The sequence below is a fragment of the Rana temporaria genome, chromosome 1, assembly GCF_905171775.1.
Source record: "Rana temporaria chromosome 1, aRanTem1.1, whole genome shotgun sequence".
Lineage (NCBI taxonomy): Eukaryota > Metazoa > Chordata > Amphibia > Anura > Ranidae > Rana > Rana temporaria.
In genome coordinates, this window is record NC_053489.1 from 304,371,383 (window position 1) to 304,397,176 (window position 25,794).

A 25,794-nucleotide genomic window follows, 5' to 3' on the forward strand; every position below is an offset into this window, starting at 1 on the left:
AAAATAAAAGCCGCAGAGAAAGCTATTTGTAGGGAAAAAAAGGAAATCAATTTTGTTTGGGTCCAGCATCGCATGACTGCACAATTGTCAGTTAAAGCAACGCAGTGCCATATCGCAAAAAAATGGCCTGGTCATTGAGCAGCCAAATCTTCTGGGGCTGAAGTGGTTAACGTTCTGCGTTTGTTATAACATTTTGTAAATAAGCAAGATTTCTCCTTTACTAATGGGCACCGATTGGCATCCCTGGTGGTCCTGGACGCCCATGTCAGGAGAGCTGCCGATTGGCTCTCCTCTACTCACACCTGTCAGACTCGAGTGAGGAAAAGCCGATACACGGCTTTTCCCGTTTACACTGATCAGCCATGATTGGACATGGCTGATCACGTAGTAAAGAAACTTAGTCAGAGGCTCTTTACCTAGATCAGTGATGCATTGTTTCAGACTAACACCACAGACCTCTGCACTGTGCGCAGGCCCACGATTGCGGATTATTCTGCTGGACGTCACATGACGGACAGTCAGGATAACTGAACCACCACCCAGCTGTCATTTTGCTATAGACCGGGGCGGGAAGTGGTTAATCATACTGATTGATTGATTATAAATGCAATCTTCCCCCATCAAGCACATTGCAAAATGTGTGAAACTTCTTACCAACATTTGTCAGGATAATGCACTTTTTTGCATTTACCTGTCATTAGACACACTAGACTTTCACATATGATACATGCTGTAATAAAAGTATTTTTTCCCCCCCATACATGCATGTGTGGATATTGTTGGTACCTTGAAAAAAACTCAAGGATAGAAAAAACATTTTAGGACTTCAAAATGGTACAGATCATCCGCAAGCTGGAGTTAGGGAACATTTTGTAGAACTGCTGTGGACTAATTTTTTTGGTCAGCGAGTGCATCAAAACAGTAGATCAAATATAAAAATGTTCACGCCTAAATTTCATGTACCTGAGGAGTTGAGAATTTAACTTTGGGATTGTTATCTATCTCCCATAAACCTTCATTGAATCCCTTTCGTTTGTTGGGTTTGCCATACTTCTCTTTATTTTCTTCATATGGAAACATGTCCTTTGGTCCCAAAAAAGCTCTTCAAAATGAAAGAAAACAAATTAAAATTTGCAGCACACATATTAACAAAAACAAACCAATTTATTTATTTTATTTTTTTCCTTTTAGTGAGTTGACTACCAATTAACAACTGACAAACTTTTAGTCATTAGTTTACCAAGAATTCATTAGAGCAATGCTTTGTGTTCAACTCACACATCTAACATAGTTTGGAGTTCCATTTAATGCAAAGTCCAGTGTCTGACAGTTACGAATTAGAAAAACTGTGCCAGGAGCACAGTAATTGGTTGCAGTGTGTTACTGTTTGCATTGACCACTTCAGCCCCGGACCATTTGGCTGGCCAAAGACCAGAGCACTTTTTGCGATTCGGAACTGCGTCGCTTTAACAATTGCGGTCGTGCGACGTGGCACCCAATCAAAATTGACCTCGACAAATAGAGCTTTCTTTTGGTGGTATTTGATCACCTCTGCGTTTTTTTTTTTGCACTATAAAACAAAAATATAGCGACAATTTTGAAAAAAAACTAGATTTTTTACTATAATAAAATGTGTGTGTGTATATATATATATATATATATATATATATATATATATATAATCACGAGTACAAAAATCCTAAAATTTATATATATATATATATATATATATATATATATATATATATATAATATTTATTTTATATATATATATATATATATATATATATATATATAATATTTATTTTATATTATATATATATATATATATATATATATATATATATATATATATATATATATATATATATATATATATATATATATATATATATATATAATTAGGATTCTTGTACTCTCTGTAAAATCCCTTTCTCTTTCGTTCATAGACGGACACAGCGTCAATGTTGACAAAGTGGGTATTCAGCCTTCAATCAGGAGAGGACTAGGCAGAAACAGGTTAAATGTTTAACACCTCAAAAACCTGTAAAGTACCGCCCCAGGGGTGGTCCCTCTAGGTACAACCCCTCTCCCTGCCTCATGCAGCTCAGTTCATCAAAAAACAACACAAACAGGAAAAAAAAAAGAGGGGTGGGTGCTGTGTTCGTCCGTAAACTCAGAGAAAAGGATTTTACGGCGAGTACAAAAATCCTATGTTCTCTTTCATTCATGAACGGACACCGCATCAATCTTGACAAAGTGAGACGTCCCAAAGCAGTGTCAAAAAACGAAGTGTGGGAACAGCATTAAAAACAAAACTTCACCCCAAAGCAAAACAGAACTCCTAATGGAGCAGTTGCAACTTTTAAACAGCCGCCTGCAAAACCCTGCGGCTGAAGGAAGCATCCAAAGATGCACTCGCATCAACCTTGTAAAATTCAGCAAAAGTGTGAACGGACGACCAGGTCGTCGCCTTATACGCCTGGAAAACAGACGCTCGACTTCGGAAGGCCCAAGAGGCACCCATTGCCCTGGTCAAATGCGACGTGACAAGAAAAGGGGGGGGGGGGGGGCCCGACCCTTCATGGTGTAAGCCTGAACCACGATCCGTCGGATCCACCTAGAGATGGTGGCCGACGAGACCGCCAGGCACTTCCTAGGACCAGCCACCGAAACAAAGTGAGTCTGAGCTCTCAGAGCTCGGACAACAGCCAAGGAATTCCATTCCGCCCCTTTAAGACGCGTCAGGCGAGGACACAGGGATGGAAACACAATGTCCCTATTGAAAAGAAAAGTCGAAACGACCTTAAGAAGAAGAAAAGAAGGCTGTGGACGCAGCACTACCATAACTCTGTGGAAGACCAGATATGGAGCCTTACAAGACAAGGCTGCCAGCTCAGAAACACGTCTAACTGAAGTAATAGCCACCAGGAAGACCACTCCGTGGCCGACGGACCACAGGGGCCACACGTCAAACCCCCCTGTACAAATGTACTCAGAGAGAGTGATCCACCAAGGGTCTTTGAAGACAGGCAAAGCAGAAAATATGCCCCTAAATGTACTTAAGGCAAGCTTCTGGTCCACCCCACGCTGTAAGAACAGCAGGACTCTGGCAACCGAATAAGTACGCGGACGCCACTTCATCTCATCACACAGATGTGAGCCTTCCAGGTGCGACGGTAAATCGGCCGAGAGGACGACATTCGTGCCCTCAACATGGTAGCAATCACCGAAAAACAGACAGGCCTCGGCCCCAGAAAACCAGGCTTGCAACAGCCATGCCATTAAAACCCAGCGACTGCAAAGCAGGAAGAAGTACGGGACCTTGCGATAGAAGGCCCCCTCATAGTGGCAGACGTCAGAGGACGTCTGTCACCAGACGCACTAGGTCAGCGCACCAGGGACGCCAAGGCCAATTCGGAGCAATCAGGATCATCGGGATCCCTTCTTCCTCCATTCTGCGAGCAGACGGAAAAAGCTTTAGAATAGGAAAGGCATAGGTCAGCCAATACTGACCCCACGGTGTCACCAAGACGTCTTTTGCGTCTGCCTAGGAGTCCTTGACCTGGCCACAAACCTCAATACTTTCCGATTGAGGCGAGAAGCCATGACGTCCATGTCTGTCATGTCCCATCTCCGGTGAATGAGATGAAAACACAACCGGTTGTAGAGACACAATTCTCCTTGGTCCAGCATCTGGCGACTCAGGTAGTCCATTTGTCAGTTTTCCAAGCCTGGAATGTATACGGACGGAAGTGCCAGTGATGCCAGCCACCAAACCAGGGAGGTCCTGACTAGGTGGCTCACCCGGAGTTGACAAACCAGGGACGATGGACACTTGTCCTATCTGGACAGAATTCTCCCCTGCAACACTCGAGTGTGAAATTGAGCCTACGGTACCGCCTCGAAGGAGGCTACCACGAGATCCAGGACTCGCAAGCAAAGGCGGAATGACAACCAACGTTGGGATGCCAGCTGCCGCACCACAGCCCGATGAGACTGCAACACCCAAAACCACCCCCCCCTCCCAAGAAGATTTTTTTTTGCCTCTGAGGACACCAGAGTTGGAGGGCCTTGAGGCTCAGGAAGGACAGACCCCATCCTTAGGCACTACGAACAGATCCAAGTAAAAACCCCTGAAACCGTTCCTGCAACGGAACAGGTATGATTACCCCGCAAGTTCAGCAGATCCCGAATGGCCCAAAACAGGCCGACTGAAGCTGGGAGGGAAAAAAAAAATCTGTTTGGTGGACAAGAGAAAAACTCTATCTTGGCAAGTCCATCAGGGCCGTCCTGGAAGACTGGTCCACAGACCAACACTCGCATAGACCTAAGCTCCGGACAGCAAGCCTGACTCGCAGACAAACGTAAGGCCCTGCATCAGCAGGTTGATGCCCCAGTTGAAGTCCTTTAGGACGAAACGTGTAGGCCTTGGTTTGCGCCACTCCCCATATTGCCTTTTTTATCATTTGTGATCACTTTTAAGGTTTCATTTTGTGGTTTTATTACAATAAAACCTTTATACTTTTGATCTGCACCATTGGGGCTGTTTTTTCTTTTCTCCCCACATGTTTTTTGGAGCTTTTCAGTTTCGTTGTGCCTTATGCCCTTAAGGGGCCACATTACCATCTCCTCCATTCGTTGGATTTGGGGTGGACATTTTGGGAGATCCGGTTCACCGTTCCAGGATATCGTTTATCTATGGTCCTCTATTGAAATTCCTGGGTTTTCCTATATCCAGTTCATGGTTCCCACTTTCCAGTGAAGCCGAGCTGATTCCCCCCCGTGATTTCTCATGTCTACATGATCTGCTGTCGCTGACAGGTAGATCCACTGGTTCTGGTAAGCACATTCGCATCTATATTTAGTTGGAAGGAATGACTGTTTGCCTCTGAGGATCTGCGTGGTCATACGTTTATCTTCTTCATCATTCATCATTCATTCATGGACTCAATATTGTCACGTCTTGTTTTGTTTGTGGACTTCACCCACATATATATTCACCTAATATTGGTTGTTGTCACCATCATCACTGTTTTTAGTATAGTGACTATACATTTATACACTCATTTAATTAATGAGAAACTATTGTTTCTTTTGTACCACTACCCCCCCGCCCAATTTTTTTCTTTACACCTGTACCAATTGGTCAGCCAGAGCCACCCCGTCGGGTGGAGCCCGACATGCCTATGGAGGAGCATTTTTCCCCACTCAGTAAGGGTCCAAGACACCAAGGCCCCAGCCACCGCTGGACTCCCCGCTGAGCCCACCACCGTGTACAGGTAGCGGGCGATTGTCTCAGCCTTCATGTCCGCAGGATCCTTGAAAGTAGGGTCACCCACCATCGGAATTGTGGTCACAACATTAAGTCTGGACACAGGAGGGTCCACCATAGGGGAAGAGGTCCAATTCTTCAGGAAACTCTCCCAAAAGAGGCAACGGACAACCAAGTTCTTTGGGGCCGAAGAAAAAAAAAACCTTCAATGGGTTTTCCTAAATCCTTGTACAGAAGCTTATCCAGATAAACTACACATGGAAACACCTGGCAGTGCGGGCCGACTTACGGAACCCGAAAGGGGCCGATATCCCCGCCGCATCCGCAGAATCCTCCATCAGTAGCGTATCACGTACTGCCGGGATCAGATCACTTACCAGAGCCTATTTGGGTGCTGACCCGGACCCGGGGACATTCCTAATGTCCTACCGGTAGTGGTCCTCATCCCCCGACGCATCAGAACCAGGGCCCACTAGAAGGAGCTGGTCATATATCCGCCTCAGGGCTATCCGCGGAAGATGGCGGGGGGCGTTTATTACCCCTAGTTTGCCCACGCGCTGCTTCCACCTTGGTAACAAGGCCTCCAGGACCGCTGATAGAACGCCTACTGACAGCAGGTGCAGGGGCACCCGCTGCCAACTCCGGTGGACTGGGGAGGAGGCGTGCGTTTCCGACGCCATGCTGACCCATGTGCCTGACACGCCCGGGGATGTAATGGCAAGGTGCACACCCACCTAGTAGCTGCAGAAAGAATGAGGGGGCCCCCCCCCAGAGGACTCACCACCAGAATGGTACCTCCCAGCTGCCGTCTGACTCCCGCCAGAGGTGCTTCTTCCACCGCTGCCCGTGACACACTGTCTCACTATAGCACGGATGCGCCGTATACAGACACCAGAGGCAAAAGTACTCCATCAAAATGGCCTCCGAGCGGCCACAAGAAATGGCTGCCAAAGAAACTAGAGCACAAAGCGGCGCCAGGCCGCATGTAAGAAAACAGCCACGCAGCAAGGCCGCAAGCACCCTGGGCCTCCGCACACTAATGGCAGTCGAAACAACTTCCCAGGAGGCCGGAGCAGCAGCGCAGAACCAGCCAACAGATGAAGCCCCCCCCCCCCGGGCGGACCCCCAGCACATGCAGCCATCCTAGTCCAGGGACCCAGGTAGGAGGGGAGGGGAGGGTAGGGCCCCGCCCCCCCCCCCCAGGAATGTCCAGCCAAGTCCGCCCGCCAAAGCAGGGGAGCTACTACTCACCCATCCTGTGTGTGTATACGCTGGAAGGCATTCCTGACAGGTCCATCTCCCACGCAGTTACGGGGGTGGCTGTCAGCCCGACACACTGATTCAGGCACAGATCCTGGTCATATGTGTGCCTTGGAGCGTGCAGCTCGCTGGCCGCCCCTGGAGTAACGGGGCATGTTGTGGACAACCCAGCGCGTAGCTAGAGGTCAGCACGCGCTCGATGGCCGAACAGGGGGACTACAAGGATCTGGGATCCAGCCTGTCGCCCAGTCGGCAGTTGATAGTAGATTCTCAGGAACAAAAAAAGAGAAAAATTGAAAAAAATTCAGCCGTACCATGGGCCCGAACGGAACCATGTCCATCTCCTACACTAGGCAGAAAAAAACTGAGCTGCATGAGGCAGGAAAAGGGATTGTACCTAGACGGACCGCCCCAGGGGCGGTATTGTACAGTTTTTTTGATGTGTTTAAACATTTAACCCGTTTCTGCCTAGTCTTCTCCTGATTGATGCTGTGTCCGTCCATGAACGAAAGAGAAAAAATATTCCTTCCTTCAGTTTAGGCCGATACATATTTTTCTGGGGGAAAAAATAAATAAAATCGCAATAAGCGTTTGGATTGGTTTGCGCAAAAGTTTTAGCGTCTACAAAAATAGGGGATAGTTTTATGGCATTTTTATTAATAATTTTTTTTTTTACTAGTAATGGGAGCTGTGATCGGTGTCCTGTCACTAGGAAGAATGGGGAAATGCTTGTTTACATTAGCATTTCCCCCTTCTTCCTCTCCGGGAGAGGGTTAGCTGTAGCGGGGAGGAGCCGAGACAGCCGCCGTGGGACCCCAGAACAGCAGGATCAGGGCCACTCTGCAAAACGAACTGCACAGTGGAGGCAAGCATAACCTAATCTAACCTTTAATACCCCTTTAACTTTTCCACACAAGCGTGTGTACCTACTTGCACACATAGAAACACTAAACAACCTCTACTACAATCCCTAAAAAAGAGTTACAGGGGATATAAACCCTCACTGAAGTTTGCTAAAAACAGTACTGTGCATCAGAAATCCATTTACATAATTTTTTTTCCCCCATTCCTTATGCTTTATTGCCTCCAACTGCTGTTGATCTTCATGCAGCCACTTCCTATTGACATGAACTCTCCAACAATAGCATTTCTCAGTGCAGGTTTCCTATTGGTGACCATGTCTGTGCAATGCGTGTCAGCACTGCTGCCTGTAGTCAGGAGAGATATGTGATGTGACAAGGTGAAAACACAAGAAAGCAATTGGGAGACAGGGACAAAGCATTGTCACCCTATAACAGCAGGTCTTTCATGGGAGGACCATCATTTTTATTTATTTTTTAAATGGAAGGACGCAGGATTAAATATATTTGAAAAAACACTGAAAATTAGAACGGCAGTGCAGAATCTGCACGATTTATGCACTACAAATGTAGCTCATCAAAAAGGTGCCCCATCTACTCTATAATGGCAAAAAAAAAAAAAAAACAAAAAAAAAACACAGTAATCTTGCTATCCTGTCTCCCCCTCCTGTCCATGTCCTCAATGCAGTTGGGGATTTTGCAGAACAGTGTTGGCAGCTAGTGCACATGCTCAGTTTTCACTGTATATACCCTGAGTATTTCCTCCCCATCACATCTGAGCAGCCCATGTGAACATAGAGGCACACATGTGGACTTATACACAATGGTAAATGACAGCCCACTCCCTTCTCCTTAAAAGGGGTGTTCCAGGCATTTTTAATGTTTATTAAAAGTCAGCAGCTACAAAGAGTGTAGCTGCTGGCTTTTAACAAACATGCACTCACCTGCTCCACGTTCCAGCAACGCGCGCCGGCCGGAGGTCCGCTCCTCTCCGGCCGGCGTCCTCATTGTTACTGTGGGCACCCGGCCGTGACAGCTTTCGGCTGCACGGCCGGGCACTCACTGCGCATGCGCGAGTGGCGCTGCGCTGATTGGACAGGCGATCACCTACAGGGAGGGGCCCACCAAAAGGTAATATGATGTATCGCCTTAGCAGCCCCTCGGCGGAAGTGGGACAGGATGTCCCACTCCACCCCCCAAAAAAATTACATGCCAAATGTGGCATGTAAGGGGGAGAGGAGTGGATTAAGCGGAAGTTCCACTTTTGGGTGGAACTCCGCTTTAATGCCCACTAACCAGATAAACACAATGGGGGCAGGATATAACATCTACATTGATTGAGGCTTCACCTCCCTGTTTTTCAAAGGCACAGGCTGGAGGGGCATGACACAACCTGTGATTGGCAGATATCCACCCACAAAGTTATTGCCAAAAATTAGGATTAGATTTCAAATACACTGTATATTTTTTTGACAATTTTAACCACTTCCTGTCCAAGGTACGTCTATGGACATCCTTGAATTTGAGCGGGGATAACTGATGGATGCCTGCAGCTACAGGCATCATTCAGATATCGTCTTTTAGACCCGGCTATTCTGTGCACTGCAAGAACGATCATAGCGGCTGTTCCACCGTTTGATCGTTCTTACAGGCGGCGAGAGGGGATGTGCCCACGCCCCCCCCTTTGGTACTTCTACCGACTCACTGCTGCGATTGGTTAGTCTGAGAACAGATCCGCCGGGCCCGGACGCCTACCATAGAGATTTCCGGCAGACCAGATGGTCGCCGGAGTCTCTATGATCAATCGGAGGTGGGCACAATGTTATGACGTTACGCTCAGCCTTTGCATTCAAAAAAACGCCACTGCCTCGGCTGGGATATTTTTTTTTACTTTTTGGGGGATTTCAGGCTTCCCAGCCTAGAGGTGAGATGTGGGGTCTCAGATCTCACTGTAAAAAGGACGGCTGCTGCCATAACCGAGGTATCGGTCTTTTCAGCAGGCGGTCCAGTTTACGATAATGGTGGTCTCTGCGGCGGCATCGCCCCCCCCTCCGGCTGCTCTCCCACTTAACAGAGGCAAGATTTGATGGTAGTCAAAGCCAAGGACATCTCCAGACCAGATTGGAGAAAAAAAAAAAGCTAGAATCTGCCCCACAACATACTGTTAAAGATGGAACTTACCAATTTCACACCAAGTGAAAGGTAGACTTTCTAGCCTTGAGGAGTGTAGGAATCGGTCTGATAAAAAAAAGTTGGCCTGTACTGGAAATGAAATACCTTCGATACTCTTAATCCCCAAAACTGCAACTTTCTACCAAAAGGGGGTTATAATACAATATTAAAAAAGAAAGCCTGACAAACCATTACTTAGAAATTTCTTTTAGAACAGCAGAGAAGAAAAAAAAAAATACATTAAACTTACGTTTCATGGGTTCCAAAAAAGAAAATAGGCATTTTACTTGACGGAGGCTTAACTGCGCCATCAGGAAGTTCATCGACCTGTGAAAGAAATGTAAAACAGTTTGTCAATAAAAAAAATAGTTAATGTTTATGTCAGAAAGTACAATCCCACTGTCGGCCTAGGTTTACACTGATGCAATACTGGAAACGCAGCACATCCTGTGCGTTTCCTGTACCACATTGAAATCGCACGTTTCATGAGATCTGCTGCGGGTGTCCATGTTAAGTTAATGACACTCTAAAAACAGCTCGCAAAACGCAGTGCAATTGCCAGAACTTTGGTGCGGATGCAATGCGATTTTAGCCATACAAAATGAATGCAGTGCGATGCCTGTGCGGATTTGTATGCAGTGTCCCGCACTGCGCAAGTGTGAACCCAGGCTAAAAAAAAAATATTTGAACTGATGAAAAACAGCCTTGCTCGTTTTAAATAAAGACATACAAAAAAGGTGAAACTATCATGGCACACTCATTTCATTAAGTAGGGTCTTTCCAGTAATAATAATAAAAAATAAAAGATTTAGAGACAAGGTATTGCTTTACAGTCATTTTCCGAATAAGACAATTAAACCCCCCCGATTTTTGTACTCATCGTAAAATCAATTTCTCTGTGTTCATAGACGGACACAGCCTTCTTTGACATTAGGGTTATGCTTCTTCCTACCAGGAGATTTAGGCAGCACTTAAGGTGTTAAAACCTTTCCTTCATGCCGCTCCTCCCAGGGGGCGTGGCTCCCCCAGGAATAACACACACCCTGCTTTAGCAGCCTCAGTTCGTAACAAGCAGTACAAACAAAGGAGGGGTGGGTGCTGTGTCCGTCTATGAACGCAGAGAAATGGATTTTACGGTGAGTACAAAAATCCTATTTTCTCTTTCGTTCATAGACGGACACAGCCTTCTTTGACATTAGGGACGTCCCTAAGCAGTGTCAAAAAATTTCGAGGGGTGGGAAAAACAGCAAACCAGGTTACACCCCAAACAAAACCGGAGTTACTCAACGGAGGAACTCCAACCTTAAACTGCCGCCTGCAACACCCTGCGGCCGAAGGAGGCATCAGAAGATGCACTCACATCCACCTTCTAAAACTTTGAAAAGTGTGGACCGGCGACCAGGTCGCTGCCTTACACACCTGTAACACAGAGGCTTGATGTCGGAAAGCCCAAGAGGCCCCGATCGCCCTGGTCCAATGCGCCGTGACCCGAAAAGGAGGCACCCGCCCCTTCAGGGCATAGGCCTGAAGCACAACCTGTCGGATCCACCTAGAAATGGTGGTCGACGAGACTGCCAGGCCCTTACTGGGACCGGACACGGACAAACAGTGAGTCCGACTTCCGGAACGGAGCCGTCGCCGACAAGTAAACTCGAAGGGCCCGAACCACATCCAGGGAATGTAAAATGACCTCCTTCGGCTGAGCACATAAGGATGGAAGAACAATGTCCTCGTTAATGTGAAAGGCCGAAACGACCTTTGGAAGAAAAGAGGGCTGCGTGCGCAGCACCGCCTTATCCTGATGGATGACCAAGTAGGGGGCGGCCAGTTCAGACACCCGTCTGATAGAGGTAATAGCTACCAGAAAGACCACCTTCTGTGACAGAGTCAGCAAAGGGATCTTCCGAATGTCCTCAAAGGGGGCACGCTGAAGCGCCGAGAGGAGCAAATTCAAGTCCCATGAGGGCAGTGGAGGGCGCACCGGAGGGGCCACATGGCGGATCCCCTGCACAAACGTGCGAATCAAGGAGTGAGCCGCCAAGGGACGCGGAAAGTAAACAGCCAGAGCAGAAATCTGACTCTTGATCGTGCTCAAGGCAAGAGCCTGGTCCACTCCCCGCTGCAGGAACAGCAGGATCCGGTACACCACGTATGTACGGGGGTGCCACTTCATCTCCTCACACAGAGATGTATGCCTTCCATGTACGATGGTAAATCTTCCGAGAAGTGGACTTCCGTGCACGCAGCATGGTAGAGATCACCGGGCCCGACAGGCCCCGGTCCTTCAGTACCTGGCTCTCAACAGCCATGCCATTAAAGCCAGTGACTGTAAGGCAGGATGGAAGATCGGACCCTGAGACAGGAGATCTTTTCTCAGTGGAAAACGCCAGGGGGCGTCTGCCACCAGATGTACCAGGTCCACGTACCAAGAGCGACGCGGCCAGTTCGGGACGATCAGGATTGTCGGAATTCCTTCGGCTTCCACCCTGCGCAGCAGGCGAGGGAGGAGCTTCAGAGGAGGGAAGGCGTAAATCAGGGGATAGTGACCTCAGGGAGCCACCAACGCGTCTGCTCACGGGTCCTTTGACCTGGCCACGAACCGTGGCACCTTCCGATTGAGACGGGACGCCAGAAGGTCCACGTATAGAGTGCCCCATTTTTGGCACAGGTTCTGAAACACCTCCGGGTGGAGAGACCACTCCCCTTGATCCAGAGTTGTGCGACTTAGGAAGTCGGCTTGCCAATTCTGAACTCCCGGAATGTACACGGCCGACAGAGCCGGAACGGACCTTTTGGCCCACCGAAGGATGTGTGCGACCTCTGTCGCTGCAGCCGAGCTCCTCGTGCCGCCATGATGATTGACGTATGCCACGGCCGTGGCGTTGTCGGACTGGATCCTGACCGGACGGTCCTGCAGCTCCAGGGACCACCTGGCAAGGCACAGCTTGATTGTTCGGAGCTCCAGAACATTGATCGGCAGGCGGGACTCCTCCCGAGTCCAGCGCCCCTGGGTGCCCCAAACGCCCCCCCAGCCGGAGAGGCTGGCATCCGTCGTTACCACTGTCCAGCGGCACGGAAGAAAAGACTTCCCGGACCAAAGCACCGGAGATGTCAGCCACCACGCCAGGGAAGACTTGGCCAGATGGCTCAACCGAATCTGGTAATCCAGAGAAGATGGGACCTTGTCCCAACGTGACAGAATCTCTTTCTGTAGTACCCTGGTGTGGAATTGGGCATATGGAACCACCTCGAAGGACTCTCATGCAGAAGCGAAGGGATGACCACTTTCGGGTCGACAACTGTCTTACCGCAGATTGCAGGGTCTTTAGTCTTTCCGATGGGAGGAACACTCTCGCCTCCACCGAATCCAAGACTAGACCCAGGTGTTCCAGTCGCTGGAACGGAACCAACACTGACTTTCGGAGATTCAGAAGCCAGCCAAACTCTTGGAGAGTCTGACACGTGATAGCCACGTCCTCTAACTCTGAGGAACCTCTCAGGAGAAGGTCGTCCAGATATCCCACGATAGCGATCCCTCGCTGCCTTAGCAGGGCTAGTATCGGGGCGAGCACCTTGGTGAAAACCTGCGGTGCCGAAGCCAAGCCGAACGGGAGGGCCACAAATTGAAAGTGATCCTCTCAGATCGCAAAGCGCAGAAACCTCTGGTGCTTTGTGCATATGGGAACATGTAGGTATGCGTCCATGATATCCAAGGACGCCATGAAGTCCCCCTGATGGAGTGCCGCTATCACCGAGCTGATCGACTCCATCCTGAATTTTTGTACCTTGACAAAGCAATTGAGGGCCTTGAGGTCCAGGACAGGGTGGACCCCTTCCTTCTTGGGGACCACTAACAGATTGGAGGAAAACCACTGAAACCGTTCCTGCGAGGGAACCGGCACGATCACCCCCCTGTCCAGTAGATCCTGGACAGCCCCTGACAGGGCCTGCCGGCAAACCGGAGGAAGTTGGAAGGAAAAAATCTGTTTGGGGGACAAGGGAGAAACTATCTTGTACCCCGAGGCAACCACTTCACAAACCCACCGGTGGGCGGGGGCCTTAGCACCTTGCGGACCTTTTCCCGCCGGGCACACGAAAAAAACCGCTTTGGGGTAGTAAAGGAGGGTCCTTGCTTGCGGCGAGGCTCCTTACCCTTCCCAGACTGTGGGAGCAGGGTGCTCTTACCACCCCGTGGCATCCTTAATGATGTCATCCAGGGATGCCCCAAAAAGCCGTTCACCCTTAAAGGGCAAATCCACCAAAGCTTTCTTAGAGGACTGGTCTGCCGACCAGCATTTCAGCCACAAAAGGCAGCGCAATACCACCGCATAGACGGAAGCTCTGGAAAGCAAGGGGATCGTGTCCATGGCCGACACCGACAAACTTTAGACCCTGAACCAATTGTTCAGCCAGGTCCTTACAGTCCTCGGAAGCATCCCGTTCCTCCAGCTCCTGCTGCAGGAGCTTCGCCCTTTCAGTCAGAGTCTGCGACACCAGAGTCCTGGCCAGAAACGGCCTCACCGCCGAACCCACAACAGTGATTAGGGAGCGGGCCACAGCCACCACTCTATCAGCAGGGTCCTTAAATGCAGGAGCCCCTTCTACAGGCAACGTGGTGGCCTTGCTCAGTCTGGACACGGGAGGGTCCACTGACGGAGGAGAGACCAACTTTTTCAAAAAGTCCTCCTCAAGGGGGTAACGGGTTGCAAAGTTTTTTGGAACAGTAAAATCTTTTTGCTGCGTATCCCATTCCTTGTACAACATACTGTCCAAATAAGGAACACAAAGAAACACTTTAGCGTGGCGGTTTGCGGAACCCAAAAGGGACTGGCACGTCAGGTGCCTCCGCCACCTCTTCAAGTTTCAGAGTATCATGCACCGCAGAAATAAGAACTCCAACAAATTCCTTGTCAGCAACTGACCCTGAAGCAGAGTCATCCTCACTGTCCGCGTGGGTTAAACCCGCAGCCTCTGACACTACAGAACCATATGCAGCAATAGCATGGTCCGACTCTGCGTCAGAGACATCCCCAGAAGCAGGCTCAGGGAGGGGGCGCTTTTTACCCCCCTTCTGGGCACTAGCCGCTTCAAACCTGGCGAGAAAAGACTCCAGGACAGCCGACATTGCCTCAACAGATGTGGCAGGGGGAGGGGCGTCAAGGGTTAACTCAGGCATTGCTGGGGAAGAAGTACCTGGTTCAGGCTCCATAATGCCCCAGTGCTGTGTCACCCTCACTGCAAGGCAGAAAAAAAAAAAACACGACACCTCCTTGCTGCTATTACAGAGTATGGGGGCCCCTGGGACTCACCACCCCTCCCGGTGCAGCGCGGTCTGAGAGAAGGACAAGGTGTGTTGAAAAGCCGGCTGTGCTGCGCCTGTCTCCCTCAGGCAGATTTGCGGTCCTTTTGCAGCGCTAAAACGGTCACACGAGGCCAAACGAATTTCCAAGATGGCCGCCGAATGAAAAAAACAGCACAGGACCACAAGAAAATGGCCGGCGAGCTATATAGAGCGCGACTCCGGCAAAATGGCGGCCGTTGCGCATTTAAAAAGACCGTGACAGCAAAAAACAGCACAGCACAAAATCACACCATAGCACCTGTAGTGAACACACACAGCTCCCTGCAGTGAACACACACAGCCCCCCGCTCCGCACACAGGCCCAGGAGTATAAAAGAGACCCCAGAAAAGCCTCCTCTCACAGCCGATAACCCCATGGGAAAGGAGGGAGAGGAAATAAGGGAGAGAGGAAAGCAGGGCAAGCCCTCCGTCGACCTCCCAGGGGAAAATTCCAGCCAGACCACTTACCTGAGCAAGGGCCACTACTTACCCGTCCTGCGACCACCGGCTGGAGGTATCCCAGACAGATCCAACGTCTGCTAAACGGCATGGCTGTCGGCCAGACACACTGTGACAAAGCCATAAAAGACCGGTCATATGTGTGCCCTAGAACAAGATGTTCCCCGGCCACCCCTGGAGCAATGGGGCCAGTCGTGGACGTCCCAAAGCTGAGCTAAGGGCCGGCACACGCTCGATGGCCGAACATGGGGGGACTACAAGAGTCAAGACCCAGCCTGTCACCCAGTTGGCTGTTGATAGAAGAATCACGAGAAAAATCGCAAGAAAAAAATCTCCAGAGTACAGGGACTCTAAAAGTGCCTGACCTCTCCTGTCGTTGGGCAGAAAAAAACTAAGGCTGCTAGAGCAGGGTGTGGGTTATGCCCGGGGAGCCACGCCCCCTGGGAGGAGCGGCACTAGGGAAAGGTTGTTAACGCTTTAAGTGCTGTAAATTCTGCCTAAACTCTCCTGGAAGGAAGGTGCATAACCCTACTGTCAAAGGATGCTGTGTCCGTCCATGAACGAAAGAGAAAGGAAGGATACCAATACTTAACCTTGGGGTACACCACTAATAACCTTAGACTATTCATAGTATGAATCCATTATTGTACAGGATTGATATAGAACCAATAGTTTGCACAGCACTTCACAATGTAAGGAAGACCGTACAGTTACAATACAAGAGAATTTTGTACTTCTTAACTGCTTAGCAACCGCCCCACACACATACTGCAGCAGCTCTGTGTCAGATCACGTACCAAGTACGTGATCTCACACTTCCAGGTACTGCTCATGAGACCTTACAATCGTTGTTTCCCTTGAGCATCAATTCAGGGTTCTGTGCCTAGTCTTAAGGGGTATTGTTCATTTCCACATATTTAGCTAGATTCAAGTATGAGAGCCTAACGTTAGGCAGGCGTAGCGTATCGCATATATGCTACGCCGCCGTAAGTTAGAGAGGCAAGTGCTGTATTCACAAAGCACTTGCGTCCTATGTTACGGCGGCGTAGCGTAAATGTGCCGGCCTAAGCGTGCCTAATTTAAATTGTGAAGAGGTGGGCGTGTTTTATGCTAATGAATCGTGACCCGACGTAATTGACGTGTTTTACGAACGGCACATGCGCCGTCCGTGGACATATCCCAGTGCGCATGCTCCAAATTACGCTGCAAAGACTTATTGGTTTTGACGTGAACGTAAAATGACGCCCAGCCCCATTCACGGACTTGCGCAAACGTAGTAAAAATTTCAAAATTCGACGCAGGACCGACGTCCATACTTAACATTGGCTAGGCCAGCTTTTTGTTGGACTAACTTTACGCCTGAAAACGCCTTACGTAAACGGCGTATCTTTACTGCGACGGGCAAGCGTACGTTCGTGAATAGGCCTATCTCGACGATTTACGCATTCTAGGCGTAAATCAGCGTACGCGCCCCTAGCGGCCGGCCTAAATAGACAGCTAAGATACGACGGCGCCCGCTGTCGTATCTTAGCTTGATTGAAGTGTATCTCAATTTGAGAATACACTTACATTTTGAACGGTGCAGATTCAGAGTTACGGCGGCGTATCTATTGATACGCCGGCGTAAACCTCTGAATCTGGCTAATTGACTGCAGACCGGCACATATATTCAACGCTTTTTGAAAATTCTCATGTACTGAAAAACACTGGGTCATCCCCAATGAAGAATCCTTGCGATCACTGAATATTTTTGATATTGGATGATTGACTTTCATTGGTGTAAGGACTTTAAAAAAAGATGAGGATTTTCAATGGTTTATGGACTTTTTCTATGTATTGTAATATACACTATGGTGCATATGTGATGATATACACTTAAATTGAATATCTTTAGATTTGTTTTGTTTTCAAATATTGATTTTTTTCACATCCACACACCAGTGCAACACAGTTTCATTAAATACAATCTAATAAAAGGACAAGTGGTATAAAAGATAAATGTTTGCCGTCTATTGCTTTAAATATTGTTTTCTAGTAAAAAAACTTACTTGTATGTGGTATTTTAATTACTCAAATATCTCCCCAACTGTAGAAATTAACTAATCTTATGCATTAAAACAGTAAAGTTAGCACAATTTTTTTACATTATGTGAAAGATGTTATGCAGAGTAAATGTAAACCCAACATGTCACGCTTTGAAATTACGCTAAACTTTGTTACCTAAAAAAATCCCCATAGGTGACACTTTAATTTTAATTTTTTTACAGGTTACCCATTTAGAGTTAGAGTTACAGAGGATATCTAGCCCTAGAATATTGCTCTTGCTCCAACGTTCGCGGCAATACCTCATGTATAGTTTGAATGTTTACATATGTGGGCACAACCTATGTATGCATTCACATCTGCGCGCGAGAATGTGCTTATTTTACTTTTATTTTGACTTTTTTTATCACTTTTATTTCTATTACAGGGAATGTAAACATGCCTTGCAATAGGAATAGTGCGTGACAGGTCCTCTTTACAACGAGATCTGGTGTCAATAATACTAATACCCCAGATCTTGCCTCTAGGCTGGGAAGCCTGAAAAAAAAAAACCCACACACACAAATTAGGTTTGCCAGCCAAGGCGGCGGCATTTTTTCAAATGCAGAGGCCAGGCGTGACATCATAACATTGCGCCCGGTCTCTGAAAGGGGGGGGGGGGGTTGTCATATGGTTTGCTGGATTCTCCATGGTAAACTTCCAGCATGGACCAATTTCTTCTCCATCTCGTCAATCGTACAGGCAAGCCGCTGTGATTGTTCTTACGAAGAAGGAATCGTCATCTCTAAAACATATCTGAATGATGCCTGTAGCTGAAGTCATCAAATCGGATATCCCCACTCAAAGTCTCTGGGCCATTGGGGTTCTTTTGGAGCAAAGCCAATACTATCCCTATTATGGACTTATGCTTCCCCCTTTTCTTTTGAATTCACAGAGCTGAAGAAGACATTTAATAAGTTCGCCTTCTCTTTGAACCCAGTCACAGATTCTAAACTATCCCGTAAAGAACTACATCAGGGGTTGACAATATCCGGGTGCCAGGTCGCAATTGCGATAATAAAATTGTGACCTGGCGCCCGCCGTTAATTGAGGCCGCGGCCTCAATTACCAGCCGCCGCGGGCCCACCGCGATCACGCAGTGGGGGAGCACGGAGGCACAGGATCCTGTGTCTCCGTGCGCCCCCACCTCCCCCGCCGCGCGATCGCGGCGGCCGGTAAGTGAGGCCGCGGCTTTGTGAAGTCCCAAGCTCTTACTTCTGTCAGCTGGCGCCATCTGGTGGTGGCCGTTGGAATTACCAGTTAAACAGCAATTCTAATATGTAATTTTTCACTATTCTCACTGCCATCTCATTCCCTCTAATTAGAACCCCCAAACATATTTTATATATATATATATATATATATATATATATATATATATATATATATATATATATATATATATATATATATATATATATATATATATATATATATATATATATATATATATATATATATATATATATATATATATATATATATATTTTTTTTTTTTTTATTCTAACACCCTAGAGAATAAAATTGCGATCGTTGCAATACTTTGTCTCGCCGTATTTGCGCAGCGGTCTTACAAGCGCACTTTTTTGGGAAAAAATTACTTTTAAATTAAAAAAACAGTAAAGTTATCCCAATTTTTTTTTAATACTATGAAAGATAATATTTTACGCCGAGTAAATTGATACCCAACATGTCACGCTTCAAAATTGCGTCTGCTCATGGAATGCCGACAAACTTTTACCCTTTAAAATCTCCATAGGCGACGTTTAAATTTTTTTTACAGGTTACATGAGTTACAGAGGAGGTCTAGGGCTAGAATTATTGCTCTCGCTCCAACGATCTTGGCGGTAACTCACATGTGTGGTTTGAAATACCGTTTACATATGCGGGCGCTACTCACGTATGTGTTCGCTTCTGCGTGCGAGCTCGTCTGGACGAGGCGCGTTTTCTGGCTCCTAGATTCCAAGCAAACCCTGGCCTACATGATCAGACCAGACCTTTTTACCATTTGTAAAGTGAAAATCTCATGTATGCAACAGTGGGGGGGAAAAAACCCTGCCAAAAGTTTTACCTCTAACCAGTTTTCCGATTCACATTGGGCATCTAGGAACTGGTACTATATGGCCATAACCAGACAAAAATTTTGCTTAACCACTTAAGCCCCGGACCTTTAGGCAGCTTAATGCCCAGGCCAGGTTTTGCGATTCGGCACTGCGTCGCTTTAACAGACAACTGCACGGTCGTGCGACGTGGCTCCCTAACACAATTGGCGTCCTTTTTTTTCCCCACAAATAGAGCTTTCTTTTGGTGATATTTGATCACCTCTGCGGTTTTTATTTTTTGCGCTATAAACAAAAAAAAAGCGTCAATTTTGAAAAAATGCAATATTTTTTACTTTTTGTTATAATAAATACATATATATAAAAAAAAAATTCCCTCAGTTTAGGCCGATACGTATTCTTCGACCTATTTTTAGTAAAAAAAAAAAAAAATCGCAATAAGCGTTTATCGATTGGTTTGCGCAAAATTTATAGCGTTTACAAAATAGGGGATAGTTTTATTGCATTTTTATAATTTTTTTTTTTTACTACTAATGGCGGCGATCAGCGATTTTTTTCATGACTGCGACATTATGGCGGACACTTCGGACAATTTTGACACATTTTTGGGACCATTGTCATTTTCACAGCAAAAAATGCATGTAAATTGCATTGTTTATTGTGAAAATGACAGTTGCAGTTTGGGAGTTAACCACAGGGGGCGCTGTAGGAGTTAGGGTACACCTAGTGTGTGTTTACAACTGTAGGGGGGTGTGGCTGTAGGACTGACGTCATCGATCGAGTCTCCCTTATATAAGGGATCACTCGATCGATACGCCGCCACAGTGAAGCACGGGGAAGCCGTGTTTACACCCGGCTCTCCCCGTTCTTCAGCTCCGGGGAGCGATCGCGACGGAGCGGCTATAAACAAATAGCCGTGCCGTCGTCCCGGATCGCTCCCCAAGGGAACCCGACCGCCGCATGTAGAGGGGGGGGGGGGTGTCCCGACTGGACCCCCGACCCACGGAAAGGCAAGGACGTACATGTACGCCCATTTGCCTGTACGTGCCATATTGTGGACGTACATATACATGCGACCGTCGGGAAGTGGTTAAAGTGGTTCTAAAGTCAAAACACAAAATACAGGTGTTTTTGTGCATTAAAGTAAATGTTTTTCAGCTTTGTCTTCCTCAACCACCCTATAGACTTACTGTGTGTGTGGACTGCGGATTAAAAAAGACAAACACAGCTTGGAAGGGAGCGTGCTCTGTGTGCTCCCATTGTAAGTGGCTTGCTATGGGGGCACATGGAAAAGAGGAGGAGCCAAGATAACTGATGGGGGACCCCAGAAGAGGGGTTCAGGGCTGCTTTGTGCAATACAGGCGAGTACATGTTATTTTAATACAATACTTCTAGTAACTCTTGAAGCAGTTATGTATGAAAAATAAGAACTACAGCAGATTATCACATCAATTCTAAATGTTTATGAAAAAAAAAAAAAAAAAAACTCACCCTTGCAGGCCAGTGAGGATAACCTTTCATCTTGGCAAAAATTAGGTCCCCAGGCTTGTAATCTCGTGTCATTTTGTCTTCACACAAAGCACAAACAAAAAAACAAAAAAAGATAAAATTACCAAATACTCTTAAACAAGACAAACAATGTTTTACCTTTACAGGTGGGAATAATGACCAACACAGATTCAAGCCACAAAACTCACCAGGATAAAAAGGTTCTTTTTTATTAGACCAATATACTTGAAAATGTCAGTCCCATGGCAAAATAAAGCTCACAAAAATATTTTTTAAATGGTAACTGCAGTCATTCAACACTGTACCCATAATACATTGTTCTCCATTTTTTTTCCTGCAAATAGTTTACTTTTGGTGGTATTCACCACTGGGTTTATTTTTTTGCGGGAAAATAAATAAATAAAAATATGTATGTATGTATGTATGTATGTATGTATATATATAGTTTGTTGTTTTTTCCTTCGCTGATGGGCACGGATGAGGATGCACTGACAAGGATCAACTAATATGTGGCACTGACAGGCACTTATTTATATCGGTGATTGGCACCTCCGATGGGGGCTGCGCTGATAATTAATGCGGCATTTAATGCGCTCCCCGTCAGGAGAGCCGCCGGTTGGCTCTCCTCTGCTCATGCCTCGTCACCACAAACTGAGGAAAGCTGATTACCGCCACTTCCCGATGATCACACTTCCTGGTCATCATAGGCTTTTTACCAAGGTCGGCGATAACGGTGTGTCAGAGCGACACACTGCACCACTAAATCGCCTTGCTGCGTCCCCCTGGGGGCGCGCACAAGCAGCTTATCCTGCTGGACATCATATGATGCCCAGTCAGGATAACAGCCACCTTGCGGGCGTCATTCCGCAATAGGCCGGTAGGGAAGTGGATAGATACCCCTCCAATCTTAAAGAGTTAGGCTTCATGTACACGGGATGTTTTTACAACCTCTCCTGAACGATTTAACAAGACAGATAGTAACATGACGTTGAAAAAGTCAATTTTGCCACGTTTACATGCTGTGTTTAGGGGCGTTTTGCCACATTTGCGTTTAGAAAAAAAAGCCTGTAAAAAGGAAACGCAGCTAAAACGCGTGTTTACAAGCGGTAACAGGCATTTGGAATTTCAAATGCCTCTGAACATCTGTCCTGAACACATTTCAAAAACTGCTTCTAAACTTAACTGCCTAGAAACAACTATAAATGACCCTGTGTACATGTACTGATAAAATAACAGAGGAGTGTAAGGCCCCTTTCACACTGAAGCGGTGCGCTAGCAGGAACGCTCCAAAAGTCCTGCTAGCCGCATCTTTACCGCGGTATAGGAGCGGTGTGTTCACCGCTCCTATACCGTGCCTTCCCGTTGAAATCAATGGGAAAGCGCGGTAATACCGCGGTATTAACCCTTTTTCGGCCGCTAGCGGGGGTTAAAACCAGGGCTGTGGAGTCGGTAGATAAATGTTCCGACTCCTCAGTTTTATGTACTTCCGACTCCGACTCCTCTGTATTAATATGCAAATGTATTTTATACATTCCTTGAGGGAAAGAAACGCAACCTACCACAGGACTACTGGCTGGGAAGCCAACAGTCTACTGTATTGCACAGTTTAAGCAAAAGACAAACACAATGAAAACAATCAAGTGGCTGGATAGTAGCAGCAGGCATAAACATCAGGAACAGGATTTTTACCAGTTCAAAAATACAAACCACATTATTTGGTTGTTTTAGAACAAAAACAAAGCTTATCTATAATGAACCAAAAACAAAATCTGCAAAACCTAGAAATGGTTTATATTAATCTTGAAATGTAGGTATAGGCTTAGCAAATGCAAATCAATTCAATGTAGAGTTCTAAGGAAGAGAATTGCCTCTGCCAGATCCTCTTTCATAGAGGCTCTTAAGTCAGACTTTATTATTTTTAGGGCTGAAAATAATCTTTCGACGACTTGGGTGGGTGGCATTGCAGTAACTATTCTGGCCACATCACTAACGATCTCTGGATAAACAAGGATGGCTTCTTCAACAGTAAGTTTTGATGAGCGATCATACTTTTCAACTTCTTTTAGTGCTTTATAAAACTCCTGTTGGAATTTTTTTATTTGGACACTTACTGGTTCTCTAACATGCGTTCCCTGTAAAAGCAGAACACAACACTATGGAAAGTATAAGTATTGCAGCTCCTAATTGTGTGTTGCGTGCCATATAGTGAAGCACATGAAAAGCATGCTTCTTCACGGTCACTTAACGTGTTCGTTTTGCGGTTACGTGAGGCACTGCATGCATTGGTCTTTATTCTTACAGTTGAGAAGTCATTAATTATAACTTTTTGTGAATTGGGACATTTAAACTTGCTTTTTTTTTTTTATTCCAATTCCAATCTAAATTTAGTAGGAGTCGGAGCATTGTTTGCCGACTCCAGGTACCCAAAATTTCCCCCGACTCCGACTCCACAGCCCTGGTTAAAACCTCACCGCTAGCGCCCGAATATGGCGGTAAACACGATGGTATAGCTACGCTACAAATAGCGCGGCTATACCGTCACCGCGGCTCGACGCTGCAATGTGAAAGCAGCCTTAAGGGGCAGCTGAAAAAAAAAAGCCCAACTGCTCCTAAACTAGGGCCGAAACAACTAATCAAATAATCGACAACTAATCGATTTCATAATCTATTACAATGTTCATAATCGATCGGCCAGTAACATAATGGGGTTAAAAAAAAAACTAAAATTAGCCCTTTATAGTACAAAAAAGCAAATCACTACTGTAAATATTACTTTCACTGTCACGCAGTAAAAAAAATTAACCCCTTACAGTAGCCATTTTCTCTTTTTGTACTTATTTTTGTTTTTTCTAACCCCATTATGTTACTAAACATCTCAGGCCTGGGTTCACACCTCTTTTTTGGTGCTTTTTGCAGAAACACACTATAGTTAATTTACATGTTTTCCTATGGGACACGTTGACATCCATGATTTTTTTTCAGCTGCCCAACAACAAATTGGCCCAAAAAAAAAAAAAAAAAAAGTTAAAAAATGCTCTCTTTTTTTTTTAAGGCTATTATCCGATCGAAACAATAATCGGCCAACTAATAGATTATGAAAATAATAGTTAGTTGCAGCCTTATCCTAAACGTCTGTTTACCAGCAGCAGTGTACATGAGGCCCAACTCTTGTTGAGGGGGGGGGGGGGATAAAAAAAATTTTTTTATAAAAAATAAAAATCCCCTTTGGGTAAATCAAAGTACATTTCAAGGATGTGGATGCGCAGAGTAAATCTGAAAGAGTGACTTTTTCATTTTCAGCTGATATACCAACAGTGTTATGAGGAAAATTGCAGGGTTTGAATCCTTTTGGAAGTGACTTAAAGGGGTGGTTCACCCTAAAAACTACTTTTTTTTATTACAATGGCCCCCCACATTACAATACGATTAAGGCCATTATTTTTTTGAAGCTGTACATACCTTTGTACAGCATATTCACCCGTTGCGAGTCCCGCGGGAGTGGGCGTTCCTCACATGTCTGCGATTGACATTTTGACCAAAAACGAGTTCCCCCCCGTCACGATTGGCGAAAGGAGACGAACGGCGATGCGCAGTATAGCGCCGACTCGCCGTTCGGCTCCTTTCGCCAACAGTGACGCGGCTTACGCGACGGGGGGAGCTCGTTTTTGGTCAAAATGTCAATCACAGACATGTGAGGAACGCCCACTCCCGCGGGACTCGCAACGGGTGAATATGCTGTACAAAGGTATGTACAGCTTCAAAAAAATAATAATAGCCTTAACCGTATTGTAATGTGGGGGGCCATTGTAATAAAAAAAAAAAAGTAGTTTTTAGGGTGAACCACCCCTTTAAGTATCTCACCGGATCCCTCAAATCTGACCATCTTAAGCTGGCCATAAATAGATGGCAACTCAGTCACTTTAGCAGGGATCAGACAAATTTCAATCCATGCATGGGCAGCACTCTGATCAGTAGATCGACTTCTGTACAACTGTTTTCCCCCCCAATCAATCAGTGCCACCAGCCGGCAGCACTGTACTGCAACACAGAGGGAAGATTTTATTTTTTTTCCCTTCAAAAATAAATGGTCTTTGTGCATAAAAAAAAAAAAAATCAGTGAGCCAATCACACAAGCAGGAAACTACATTTCTGGTAGAATTTTGAACAGAATACAATGATTTGCAAATCTTCTAAACCCATATTTTATTTACAATAGAAAACGTCTAGACTGGGGTGTCAAACTCAATTTCATTCAGCATTATGATTAGGGCTGCAACTAACGATTATTTTCATAATCGATTAGTTGGCCGATTATTGTTTCGATTAATCGGATAATAGCCTTTAAAAAAAAAAAATTGCATTAAAAAAAAAAAAAATTGGGGCCAATTTGTTGTTGGGCAGATTACAAAACACAAATTGGAGCAAAAACACATTACACGCTTTTCTGCAGCTTCTCCATTGAAGTATATTGAACCAAAAAAAACAAAATAGGACTCTTTGCGTTAAAAAGTCCTCGCCCTTTCCAAATACGCAGCAGCTGAAAAAAAATCATGGATGTGAACGTGTGCCATAGGAAAACATGTAAATGGACTGTAGTTTGTTTCTGCAAAAAGCACCAAAAAAAACAGAGGTGTGACCCCGGCCTGAGATGTTTAGTAACATAATGGGGTTAAAAAACAAAAAAAAAGTACAAGAAGAGCAAATAATCGCTACTGTAAGGGGTTATTTTTTTTTTTTTACTGTGGGACAGTGAAAGTGATATTCACAGTAGCAATG

General features: G+C 46.1%; 1 protein-coding gene across 1 annotated transcript in view; it reads right to left on the minus strand.

Moving 5' to 3' along the window:
- PSIP1 (PC4 and SFRS1 interacting protein 1) overlaps positions 1–21,077 on the minus strand; it is a 109,252-nt gene extending 88,175 nt beyond the window's left edge. The window contains 3 exon segments of the mRNA XM_040358544.1: positions 964–1,102; positions 9,818–9,894; positions 21,001–21,077. Of these exon segments, the coding sequence (XP_040214478.1) occupies positions 964–1,102; positions 9,818–9,894; positions 21,001–21,072 (288 nt within the window). The 5' untranslated portion in view covers positions 21,073–21,077.
- Between the last annotated feature and the right edge of the window lie 4,717 nt (positions 21,078–25,794).